The following is a 12,947-nucleotide window of genomic DNA, read 5'->3' on the forward strand; positions in this document are numbered from 1 at the left end:
AATATTTGTTTACATTTATGAGCGTGACTGATAGAAGTTTTTATGTAAAAGAAGGTTATTATCAATTGTTGTCATGGTAATAACATCAATCAATACAATTGGTATGGATGTCAATAATTATCAGAAAGATAGTAATACTGCCAGTGAGACAGTAAAACTACCGGTAGTATTATGAAATTTATTAACTTTTAGCAAATGTATAATAAACGACAACGATAGTAACTCTATTGATCTCTAACAAATTACCCCATAATTAATGTAACCTCAACTCTGATTCAGATTTTAAGTCACATGACTGCCGAAAGTGAAATTTTTAATTTCTTCACTACATTTTTTCACCGCTATTCACATTCACATTCGCAAATTTTAGCTGTGAATGACCACGCTAAAAACAGATCAGTACAAAATATTTCTAGTTAATGGGTGTTCTCATCGGCGCGTATTTTCACTACTAACTAGTAACTATTCGCTACTACTCGCTACACTAAGTTCACTAAGTCTTAAATTTATTTCCTCAGCCTTCCCTAGTCCTGCTGAATCTATCGTTCATTTATTATACTACCGTTATTTAACGTTCTTTACTTTCACTTCTCATAAATTACTACTCAATATTGACTACTCACTACTCACTACTATCTACTACCTACTCACTAGTCACCACTCACTAGTAACTACTCACTATCACCACTCACCATCACTCACTATTCACCGATCTGTTCAGTATGTCCTACGTCAAGGAAATTAGTGATATACCGTTAAAACCGTCACAAGAAACATTCGTTGATGATCCTACTTCCATCGATGAAGTCTCCCTAGATGAATTGGTGTTTGATATCGCACATGGAATTAAAACCATCAATAACCTTCATGTCTTCCATGCCATAATCATTATGTGTACAACTCTTAGTGATATCATCAAATTACAATCAAATCGTGAACTCTTTGTTGAGTTTAGACGTCAACAGTTAGCTCGATATGGTATTGATTTAGATGAAATTAACCAATTCACTCCTCCTCCTCCATCACAACCACAACCACAACCATTACAACCACCAACTATAAATTCAGACAGTATAATGTATACATTAAATGATTCCAATATATCAACTATGCCTCCTGGTCGTTCTGCCACTCCTCCATTATCACCTCCATTAAAGTTTGCTAAACTTAATAGTAATACTCTTTCTAAAGAAGGATTGGTAACTTCATTTCGAGAATCAACTCCAGATTCATTGGCTAATAGTGATAATTTAGATGATAATGTGACCGATAAGTCTCATCCACCTTATATCCCTATTGAAATTCTTGTTCAAAACTCTTGTTTAGATCCAATTGAAAATCCTATTAGCGATATAAATCATGAAAAATTCAGAAAGGAATATGCCTACAATCAAGATTTAAAACGTCAAACTCAAACAAGTCATCTTCTTAAAATATTTAAATTGATTAAGATACCTCCGTTAACTATTGAACAATTTCTTGTTCGAATTAAAACTTATTCATCATCAATTTCGGTAACTTCTTACATTCATTCTGCTTCCATGTTATTTAAATTATGTGTTTTATTAGATATTGTCCCCTTAACTCAATCAAATGTCTATAGATTAATTCTTGCTTCCATTAGATGTTCAACAAAAAAATTAGAAGATGTTTATCAGAAACAGAAATCATTCGCTACAGTAGGAGGTATCACTACTAAAGATTTATTCAGATTAGAAGTATCCTTTTTATATCTTTGCAACTTTAAGTTGATTATTGGAGAAACTGTGTTTAATGACTTTTTAACTCAAGAATTTATAGAATTAAGACAATTCTGTAAATTAAATTTAGAGACCGTTGCCTAATAGTTGTATTCTATATATATATAATGATTAATGAATAGCCGAATAGCCTAGCGATAAACATTTGCGATAAAGATTAGCGAGAAAAAAAAATAGCCAGAAAAACATAAGCGAAAAAAAAAATAGCGAGAAAAAAATAGCGAGAAAAAAATAGCGAGAAAAAAATAACGAGAAAAAAATAGCGAGAAAAATATAGCGAGAAGAAAATTAGCAGACGTAAAACCACTATGACATATTAAAATAATGAAGGGTTGTATACTATTTGCAAAAATATAATATCAGTATTCATGATTCTCATACTTAAATACCAAAAAAGAATGCGATTTCTGTGGATCGAACACAGGACCTTCAGATCTTCAGTCTGACGCTCTCCCAACTGAGCTAAAGCCGCAAAAGAAAAGTGCCCACTAAGGTTGTGTGGGTGCCCAAATTTAGGGAGGATCAGTCCCGCTATTTGAATGCCGCTAAGCTTTCTGTTACTAACTCTCGTTACTGAAGAAGCTATTCTTTCAAGTAAGAGGCCTTCACTAAGTTAATCGTCGACTAGGCTTTTCACCGTACACTGCTGGTATGGTAGCTAACCATTTATGACCAGCGAGCAGGTTTCCATGCCTCTCACTACGAACTTTTCTTTACGCCGGTACTCCCTAGAATCCCTAGTGCGAGTGCTAGTCGCTAATAGGCGATGAATAGGTTTCCACCAATGCGTTTAGTGGGTACTTCCTAGTGCATTTAGCTAATAGGTTTCCCTCCCGGTACTCTTGAGGATACTATTAAGTTTTCCCCTCAGAGGTCGCTAAACCATTCGATCGTTACCGATCTTTTTCCAGCGGGCTAGGCTGTCGCACCGGATTATTCGTTCTGTTCCTGGCAGGCCTCGAACCGTTGGGCTCATACCGCCTATCGCCGTACTAAGAATCAAGCAATTTCAGCTTTTTAAGGAAGCTGCTAAGCTATCCCGTCCTTTAGACGAATGAATATTTTCTTCAATTAAAGCAATGCTAGCATTATACGCTTATATGCAGGAAAATTCTAAAAAATCGTGATATTTTTCACGTGCCTTATAATATAAATAGATCCACTTAGGTTCTAGAGTGTTTCATAAATAGATTAGTGTCTTGAATTAGGATTAGCTGTTTCATATTTATTGTAAAATATTCTAACTTAATGAATACTGCGTTTACTTCCCAAGTAGGATGTACAATTTTTATTAATACTGACTATATTATTCTTTATTTTTTGTAGGTCCCTTATAAATAATAGCTGACTACGTAAATACTAAATTTCCTCTTCTTAGATTCAATTCCTAGAAATTCTGTTAAATATTCTTTAATATATCCATTATTACTATTTATTATTAAATTTCAGCATTAATTAGTGAAAGAGAGTTTGAGTGCTAGCGTTTCAATGAGTCATTGTAAAAATACTGTTAAAATCTAACAAAATTAGCATGACCAAAATAACTAAAATTTATTCAAAGTTTATTAGGATGTATAGGTTGAGGTCAACTATAAGCCACAGTAAGAGTCTTTCCAATACAGGGCAAAGCTGCACAGTAAAGAGGATTATCCTAAGGATGTTTTAACCCCTTAAGAGTATGGAGAAATAGATAATTCAAACACAATGTCAGATTGTGACAGATTACTTATTAGTCATAAGAAATCATATTAGTCTAGTGGAGTTTAAATACTAAATTTAGGTTTAATTTAATTATTCGCTAATAGTTAATAGCTGCATAAGTGTAAAATGCGCTTTACTACTTAAGAGTCATACTGCCACATCAGTAATCAACCAAAAGAAGTCTTAGGATACAGTAACATCCAATATACATACAAATAAACCAATTATAGACAGGAACATACATAATAAACATATTCTTTATTGTTGTGATTGTGACCTATACATAAGGTTAAAGCAACAGTCATGCATCATCCTTATCAGTAGGTGCAAAAAATGTAATTGTAAACAAACTGAAATTGCGCGCAGCTCGTGGGGTTAAGAAATGGGTCATACAAACAAAGGTATTATACAGGATGATTCATACACGTTTGGGGTAAATATCATGTTATAGTATATAGTTTGGAATTGGAGATATTTAAAAATATATAAATAATTCCCTTCCTGTCTGTAAGTTTATATATAGTTCAAGTCAATGATAAACTTTCTGATCTTTACGAGGATCTCACATAAAGGAATGTTATCTGGCACTGCGATAAGAAATTCTAATCTCTCTTCATCATCTACTACCACTGCTAGGGTTGCTACTGATACTACTGCAACTACTACTATTCATCCTCAATATAGAAATACAACTAAACATCCAAATATCTTAATTCCTCAGCAATTGAATGCTATCTTACAATCCAATAAATTTGTAAAGGCTCATTTCTCAAGTTTAGGATTTGACTTGTTAAGATTAGAATCATACAGAAGATTTAAACATTTATTATTTGTTGGAGGTGGTAGTATAATAAAAGAAGTTGTTTATGATATAACGTCATTTATTAGAAAGGAATTGACTGATTCTACCAGTGAGTCATCTAAGAAATTAAAGGACTTTTTAAATTCTAATGAATCACTCTTAGTTAATGCAGATCCATTTATATCATCTGATCATCATTTACAATTAAGGCATTGGTTATACATAATATTTGGTTATTTATCTCAATCATATAATGAGAAAGAAGTAGAGAAATTCTTAGATAAAATAATCGATATTTATATGGAAACAAGAAATAAAATAATTCATATTCCAAAGATTTCTGATAAACAAGATGCTTTAGCATTATCTTTATTAAAAGAATATTTTCAACATGTCAATATTGATTATAATTTATTATATAATAATAAAGAAAAACCATATATAACATTTCATGAAGCAACATCTGATAGGATCATGTTACCAGCCTTACCAAAAATTCATGATAAAGAATTATTAGCTAAAGCTTTAATGCATAGAGAATATTATAGATTATTATTGGTTCCTAACCATGAATTTGCAAAGAAATTGATAGAGCATGGATATTCTAATTTAGATCATAAGCAATATAGAATATTGAAATATGAATTATCATTTTTAGATGGATTAGGTGATTTATTTTTAGCTCATGAAACAACTAGATTGATTTATGAACTCTGTAAAGATGGAAATAAAGTAGTAAATAATAATACCTATCAATTATTAAGAATTATGATGGCAACCAATACACTTTTATCAAAATTAACTATAGCATATAACTTACATATTGGATTAGGAGATGAAATAATTCAAAATATAATAAGGAAAGAATATCTTCCTTATTTATTTACTGGTACATTACATCCTGAAAGGGATATATCAGAGACCAGAATTTATGAAGAAGAATTCTTAGGAGATTATTTTGAAAGTTATATGGCAGCTTTATTAATTGAACAACCAGAAGTTGCAGAAAAGTTTATTGGTGATATTTATAATGAAATATTAAGGGCAATTACTTCGGTATTACCTCCTGATATAACTTATAAATCATGGACAACAAATATTATAGGCAGAAGTCTTTATCATAAGCGTTAATGATAAATTATATTAGATTCGTAATAAAACATAATACAAATATTTCAATTAATATATTCTTTCTTTCTTTAATACAATGCCTACGATAGCGAACTGAATATACACAAACATATTAAAACAATAATAACCTTCTAAGATTGTAGAGGACCATCGACATTCTTTAAATGAAGAAATTTCTCATTACTAGAATTTATAGTATCATCTTCACTAGTACTTTCATCATTATCATCATTAGTGGAATCAAAACTACGAGTAAGAAAATTAGAAATGGTATTGTTAGGAATAGGAGAAGGACTTTCCTTATCCTTAACATCAGCTATAGAATCAATATCATCTAATGATGATAATACCGGTTTTTTAATGGATTCTCCAACCTTTTGTTCATCAGATTTTGATTCCGAAGCCAATTCCGACTTTCGACTTTCCATAAATTTAGCAAAACTTAATTTAGGAGCATCTGGTGCTATAACCCTATCAATTGAACCACCTGCACGAGAATTAGTATTAGTTTTCCCATCACCATTACTATTACTATTATTACTACTATTACTATTACCATTACTATTACTATTACTATTACCATTACCATTACCATTACCATTACTATTATTATTTGTGTATGCATATGCATTTGGATCTGAATCAATTCCATCATCTTTAGTTTCATGATACCCTAAAATATCTTCAGGTATAGAAGTGGTTTCTTCTGAAAAGGTAACAGATTTATGCTTTTTCAGATCACTTCTAAGCGGGAATGCAGCCACTAATCTAGATTTTCTACTATCTCTATCTCTATCTCTATCGCCATCTAATTCTGAATTATCATCTTCACTAGATGCTTCAGATGAAGAAAATGAACGAGAATTATTCATTAATTTTGCAGGACTAACATGTTGACGTGCTAGAGCTCGTTCTCTAATTCGGAAATGTTCATTCTTCATTGATGCAGATGAAGATTTCTTGAATAAGCTACTACCTCTTGCAGAACCTCCAAAAATACTTTTAACTAGGGTGGTCTTAAAGGAAGGGGTTGACCCAGATGTCCTATTCTCTTTAAATATGCTATTCGTTTGCGTAGAACTCGCATTGGAAATCTTAGAACTTATTCCAATACTATCTTTTTTAGTATAATCATTAATTAACTTGGCAGGTTCACCCAACAGAGTTTTTGATGATCCTTGATTAAAATTTACACTAGATGGATTTGGATTATCAAAACTTACACTAGTTGGTTGACCAAAAGTCAGAGTAATATTCAGACCAAATGAAGGATTAAAATTAGTTGAAGATTCTGAAGATTCTTTTGAAGTTTCAACAAATTGTTCAACCGAAGAAGCGGTTGAAGGGGCAGTTAATGAACCATCAGTTCTAGAGGAAATACTTGAAACTGGTGATACTTCAACTTCATGAGTATCTTCATGAGGAATTGGTGATCTAAATCCTTCACCACCTTTATCTGAACCAGAATCTGAAACAACCAATTGTAAAGTTTCTGGTCCTTCAACCTCAATATTTGCACCATTTGATCCATCATGAGATTCGGAAGGATGTTGTTTTTCATTATTCTCATTTGTTATTGTAGTTATAGATGTAGAAATTGGTTTAGATATAGCAGGAGATGGGGAAGAAACATCACTACCACTTAATTCTTCATTAATATTTATAGAAATAACGGACTTTTCTTGGAGCTCTTCCCTCTCGACTTTTTTTTGTTTCTCTAATAGAGATTCTAATTTTGGCTTTGGCCTATGAAGTACTAATTCAACTCTTGGATCTAAAATTTCAGATTCAAGTTTACTACCGGTATAAGGTAATGGATCCATTTTCTTTGGTAAATGTGTTTTTGGATCAATATTTTCATCTAGATGACGTTCAAAATTCTTTATTTTAACATAAAATGAACCTAATTTCAGTTCTGGATCATATTCCACATCACTAGCAATTTCTATAGGTTCAGATTGAAGATGTGATTTATTAGCTATTATAGAATTAGTTTCTGATTTACTACCCCCAGGACTAGGTGATGATGTATCATCATTACTGATTAAAATAGGGGTGGAATCTTTCAAACCAAGTGATGATTTTTTCTCTTTTGCAGCTTTAGAAGTACCAGAAGTTTTGGAATTTTTTGCAGTCTTTGAACCTTTTGAAGAAGGTTTTACCAATGATGTACTGGAACTTGTTACAGATTTCGATTTAGTTGAAGATTTGGGAGTTATTTCATCTAATATAGCTATCAGAGCTGCTTGCTTAGCTGCTCGTGTTCCTCGATTAACATTTTCAGTAGTATGAGGATCAGAATTCATTTCAATTGAAAGACTTTTCATAAGAGAAAGTCTTTTAGATTCACTCATCCGAGATTTCTCCTTATCAACGCGTTTATCAGATTTATTTTTACTATTAATTAAATTAAGTACATCCTTTTTTGAAATACTAGGTTTTGATTTTGATTTCTTTTTAGGAGTCGAAGTAGTAGGATCTTCATCATCTATATAAGCATCATCATGTTTCCCATTTTCAATTTCAGAATCAATTTCAGGTTCACTTAAATCATCCAATTGAGGTGGAGAATTTAACATACCTGAAGTTATTCTTTTCTTACCAAGTAATTTATTATTAACACTCTTAGCTTTTCGTTTCTTAGGAATTATATGATCTGTATCATTAATACTAGTAGGAGGTGGTAAGGATATATTACTATCATCAGGTGATCCATTATCTGGACTGGTAGTTAAAGATATAGGAGGAGGAGTTTCACTTAATCTTGAATTTGAAAAGGCATTTTTCACAATAATTCTTAAAGTATCACCATTTTCAAATACTTCTTCAACTAAAAAATCAGGATCGAGATCATATGTTTGTTTATCTTGATAACCTTCAACTATTAATGGACTTTCATCGGGATATAATTTAGAATATCTTGCTTTTATAGAATCATAATTTTCTTCTAGCGACTTATCACTACTTACTAAATGAATGAATTTTTTAAAAAATTCAGGACTAATTGTTTCTGTAGGAAACAATGCATAATTACTAGGGATCAATAAGATCTGTAACTTCCATTTCATCTTCACGGTAGCTCAAAAAGTCTATAATAATGGGTTAATTAATACTTGTTGGAGGTAAATGTCTCGAATTTTCCAAAATCAGAAATATTCTTTAGAGAATGTCGCATTTAATCTACCCACCACCTCAGACAAATGTCTCAGGAGTTTGTAACCTTTTGCAGCTATTTCAACAACACTTGGCGGGTAATGATGTTATTAATATAAAACAACATATATATTTAGATAAATAGATTATTTATAAACAATAATTAGTATCTTGTAGATCTTATCAATAGGCAGTTGGATATAATCAATTCAAATTAATAGGGAGGTTAATTATTTAAAGAATGGAACACGTCTTGCTATGCTATGTAAATTACCCATATTATTGAATGTATTCAACTAAAAAGTTTGAAGTATTAAAGTATTGAAGTATATTTGCAAGTAGTATTCTTTTGAAAATAAGAGGGGGATTATCATTTAATGAATATTTAATAAATCTTCTCTGGGAATTATAATCTTAGCATTACATAATATAAGCATAATAAAGATTAACACTAATCACAATTAAATTAAGTTAATTACAGAACCAGTTTCAGCAGCTTCATATACTGGCAAAATAGAAAACTCTAAATTAGTCTCAGATAAAATACTAACTTCAGTTTCATTAGCAGTGACAGTAAGTGTCTCTGTAACAGTTTTCCTTGGAAAATTAGGAAATTTGGTTACACCAGTTGGAAGACTGATTCTTCTTGTGAGAAGTGTTGTAGGCACAAAAGTATTATTCCCATTCCAAAATTTCCATTTAGATACATTTCTGAAATGTTCACGAGCTTCGATATTAACATTTGAGTCTACGTTACCAGCACACACTGATGGAGCTAAGCAAATAGTTGCAGCAATCAAACTTTGAGTCTTCATTGGTATCAATTAAAAGTTAATTAAATCTTATATTATGAATATAAAGAAGAAAAGGAAGTGAAAGTTATTTACAATAAATATCAGAACTTTGCACCCTCTTATATATACTATACATATAGATTTTTATGCGTATTTTGGAGTGACTGCAAAATTTAAGAATTTGCATTAAAAAATTTATCGTCTTCGAGCAATTTTAACTGCTCTTGATTTTCCTTATATGTTTGGAGAGGATCGAGATCGAGATCGTGTTCAGTTTGTTCTGCTTGTTCCAAAAATCCTTTCACACTAGGCTTATCCCAATGAGGAGACCAAATCAAAATCTCTCCATCCATTGTTCCACAAAAATAAGTTCCTGTAAATGGTCCAGCACTTGCCATTGATGTAGTTCTACCTGAATTCTTACTTCCACGCCGAGATAATCGAGATACCATTTTTCCATCGATAGTACGATAAACAAATACATCACTACTTTCAGATGGGAATAATAAATATTGTAATTCAGTCTCTCCCTTTGGATTTAATAACATTGGAATCGTTTGGGGATATTTGTTTCTGGTCAATGGCCCAAAATTAACCAATTTATTAACTGGTGGAGCTAAAGTTGATACCATATCCCATACTCTTACCTTATCATCATTACCCGCTGTATATAAAGTCATACCCAGTTCATCCCATACTAAACCATTAACTGGACCCAGATGTGCCTTTACTGATGCTTTAGTTAAATTATCTGAAGAAATTGCCTGAGTAGTATTCGTTTTCAACATGTCAAGTCTACATAAACAACTTTTACTCCGTCGTATATCCCAGATTTTAACTTCACCATCTAAACCACCAGAAGTTAATAAGTTAGGATTAATAGGATGCCATTTAACTACTAAAGTCTTCCCTTTATGACCCGTTAAAGTATGTGAACTAGAAGTTGATCGTAAGTCAAGTAATCTAATAAAAGGTTGATCACTACCTACTGCTACTAGTGCAGTTGATGTTAAACCATTCGGTGAAGATTGTCCACAAATATCAATTGAATATACTCTATTATCCAAATCAAACGAATGAACAGGAGTTAATTCATTGGTATCCCATATCTTAACAGTATGATCGAAAGATGCCGTAACAAACATTCCAGTATCAAAGGGCCACCATTGTAAACCTGATATCCCAAATTGATGGGCAGATTTTCTAGGTATTGTCGCTACATTTGAAAAAGTTTCAACAGGATTATCATAATCAAAGTCATCATATTCAGATACAGTTTTTATATATGAAGAATCTACTTCATTTTCTTTTCGTTGCGTTTCTTGCTTCTTCAAATCCCATAATTTAATTGATGAATCAGCACATCCACTAAGTAAAAATTGATAATCATTGGTCTCTAATGATAAACTATTAACAGCCGCATTCTTATGACAATTAGCTGGAAATACTCCAGTTTTAGCCCGTTGATGAAGGATTGAATAGAATGATTCTGTTAATGTTGTAGCAAATTCTAATGGAGATATAGTTCCAGTAAGCCTATCAAATAAAAGTTCATTCATTTCATTTCATTTCTTCAACCACTTTTTTATAAGTCAATTATCCATTCTCTGTTTACTAATGACTCTACAAGATTTATAGCACTAACTACAATTATTATTACTAAAACGGTTTATAGTAGATAGTTTGGAGGAAAGTATGTAAAAATGATATTCCTGCATACATACACACCAGAAGCACCCGACCACATACACCAAAAAAAATTTACAGGTAAGCCGAAAAAATTCTGACTCAAAGTTTGAAATGTATCTCATCACTTGATAGTCTCATCTAAGATTAAATACTTATTAGGACAAGATGTTAGACATTAACGCATTCCTTGTTGAAAAAGGAGGAGAACCAGAAAAAATTAAAGTATCTCAAAAAAAGAGAGGTGACTCTGTTGAAATTGTAGATGAAATTATCAATGAATATAAAGAATGGACTAAGATCAGATTTGACTTGGATGAAAAAAATAAGGCTATCAATGCAATTCAAAAGCAAATTGGTTTAAAATTTAAAGCTAAAGAAGATGCATCTGAATTAGTTGCCGAAAAGGAAAAATTAACAGCTGAGAAAAAAGCTTTAACTGAAGGTGAACAAAAGGCTGATGCTGAATTAAGATTTAAAGTTAATCAAGTTGGTAATATTGTTCATGATACTGTTGTTGATTCTCAAGATGAAGATAATAATGAATTAGTAAGACTTTGGAAACCAGAAAATTATAAAGAAGTTGCTCAAGTGGCTGCTGCTACTGGTGCTCCAGCTGCTTTATCTCATCATGAAGTTTTATTAAGATTAGATGGTTACGATCCTGAAAGAGGTGCTAGAATTGTTGGTCACCGTGGTTATTTCTTAAGAAATTATGGTGTATTCTTAAATCAAGCTTTAATTAACTATGGTTTAAACTTTTTAGCTAAAAAGGGTTATACTCCATTACAAGCTCCAGTTATGATGAATAAAGATGTAATGGCTAAGACTGCTCAATTATCTCAATTCGATGAAGAATTATATAAAGTTATTGATGGTGAAGATGAAAAATATTTAATTGCTACTTCTGAACAACCTATTTCTGCTTACCATGCTGGTGAATGGTTTGAATCTCCTCAAGAACAATTACCAGTTAGATACGCTGGTTACTCATCTTGTTTTAGAAGAGAAGCTGGTTCTCATGGTAAAGATGCTTGGGGTATTTTCAGAGTTCATGCTTTTGAAAAAATCGAACAATTCGTTTTAGCTGAACCAGATAAGTCATGGGAAGAATTTGACAGAATGATTGGTATTTCTGAAGAATTTTATCAATCATTAGGTTTACCATATCGTGTTGTTGGAATTGTTTCTGGTGAATTAAACAATGCTGCTGCTAAGAAATACGATTTAGAAGCATGGTTCCCATTCCAAAAGGAATATAAGGAATTAGTTTCATGTTCAAACTGTACTGATTATCAATCTAGAAACTTAGAAATCAGATGTGGTATTAAACAACAAAACCAAAGTGAGAAGAAATATGTTCACTGTTTGAACTCCACTTTAAGTGCTACTGAAAGAGCTTTATGTTGTATTTTGGAAAATTACCAAAAGGAAGATGGTATTGTTGTTCCAGAAGTATTAAGAAAGTATATTCCAGGTGAACCAGAATTCCTTCCATTCACCAAGGAATTACCAAAGAACTCTACTTCTCAAAAGAAGAAAGCCGGTAAGAATTAGATTTTTTGATTTTGTTCTCTATCCTATACCTATTTCACAAAATTATAAATTCTTATAAATATATACATATAACAAATATTAATGTGTTAAGTAAATAATAAATATGCAGTAATAGACCATAAATTAGGTTTTACAGACAGAATGGGAATTGAAATTGCTTATTCGACAGTTCATACCAATACCGAATTTCAAATTCACAAAGTCGTCTATGGAAATACAACGACCGAGCGCTAGGGATTCTATACTCCTCGCTTGAGTACTTAAACTTCTAATGTAAGGTGTCACCGAAACTTTAAATGTATGTACAATTGAAGATGAAATTGGTTGGCAAAGGGGTATTTCCTTATTTGGCGAAAGCCCCGA

At 31.8% G+C, this 12,947-nt stretch overlaps 6 protein-coding genes and 1 non-coding gene across 7 annotated transcripts; 3 read left to right on the forward strand and 4 right to left on the reverse strand. All coding sequences in view use genetic code 12, as the record gives it.

Annotated features, from left to right (window-relative positions):
* The first annotated feature begins 378 nt into the window (after positions 1 to 378).
* RJT21DRAFT_121273 (uncharacterized protein) lies at positions 379 to 2,188 on the forward strand. The gene is given in 2 exon segments (XM_064882042.1): positions 379 to 2,020; positions 2,035 to 2,188. The coding sequence occupies 1 exon segment, from the start codon at positions 723 to 725 to the stop codon at positions 1,842 to 1,844; it is 1,122 nt and encodes a 373-aa protein (XP_064737970.1). The 5' UTR covers positions 379 to 722; the 3' UTR covers positions 1,845 to 2,020; positions 2,035 to 2,188.
* Positions 2,160 to 2,232, reverse strand: RJT21DRAFT_t101. The gene has a single exon. It is a non-coding gene; the product is annotated as a tRNA-Phe (tRNA).
* Positions 2,233 to 4,035: 1,803 nt separating this feature from the next.
* Positions 4,036 to 5,394, forward strand: RJT21DRAFT_5454 (uncharacterized protein; the record flags this gene model as incomplete). The annotated part of the gene is made up of 1 exon (XM_064885014.1): positions 4,036 to 5,394. One exon carries the CDS (start codon positions 4,036 to 4,038, stop codon positions 5,392 to 5,394), a length of 1,359 nt encoding a protein of 452 aa, XP_064737971.1.
* A 65-nt stretch (positions 5,395 to 5,459) lies between these two features.
* RJT21DRAFT_43554 (uncharacterized protein) lies at positions 5,460 to 8,643 on the reverse strand. The gene has a single exon (XM_064884547.1). It carries the CDS (start codon positions 8,460 to 8,462, stop codon positions 5,526 to 5,528), a length of 2,937 nt encoding a protein of 978 aa, XP_064737972.1. The 5' UTR covers positions 8,463 to 8,643; the 3' UTR covers positions 5,460 to 5,525.
* A 365-nt stretch (positions 8,644 to 9,008) lies between these two features.
* Positions 9,009 to 9,362, reverse strand: RJT21DRAFT_114792 (uncharacterized protein; the record flags this gene model as incomplete). The annotated part of the gene is made up of 1 exon (XM_064880284.1): positions 9,009 to 9,362. One exon carries the CDS (start codon positions 9,360 to 9,362, stop codon positions 9,009 to 9,011), a length of 354 nt encoding a protein of 117 aa, XP_064737973.1.
* On the reverse strand, positions 9,039 to 11,007 carry RJT21DRAFT_121275 (uncharacterized protein). Its single transcript, XM_064882043.1, has one exon. It carries the CDS (start codon positions 10,898 to 10,900, stop codon positions 9,515 to 9,517), a length of 1,386 nt encoding a protein of 461 aa, XP_064737974.1. The 5' UTR covers positions 10,901 to 11,007; the 3' UTR covers positions 9,039 to 9,514.
* A 60-nt stretch (positions 11,008 to 11,067) lies between these two features.
* SES1 (serine--tRNA ligase) lies at positions 11,068 to 12,869 on the forward strand. The gene has a single exon (XM_064884548.1). The coding sequence runs from the start codon at positions 11,196 to 11,198 to the stop codon at positions 12,582 to 12,584; it is 1,389 nt and encodes a 462-aa protein (XP_064737975.1). The 5' UTR covers positions 11,068 to 11,195; the 3' UTR covers positions 12,585 to 12,869.
* The last annotated feature ends 78 nt before the right edge of the window (positions 12,870 to 12,947 follow it).

Source organism: Scheffersomyces amazonensis, assembly GCF_036850825.1.
Source record: "Scheffersomyces amazonensis strain UFMG-HMD-26.3 chromosome Unknown RJT21scaffold_4, whole genome shotgun sequence".
NCBI lineage: Eukaryota > Fungi > Ascomycota > Pichiomycetes > Serinales > Debaryomycetaceae > Scheffersomyces > Scheffersomyces amazonensis.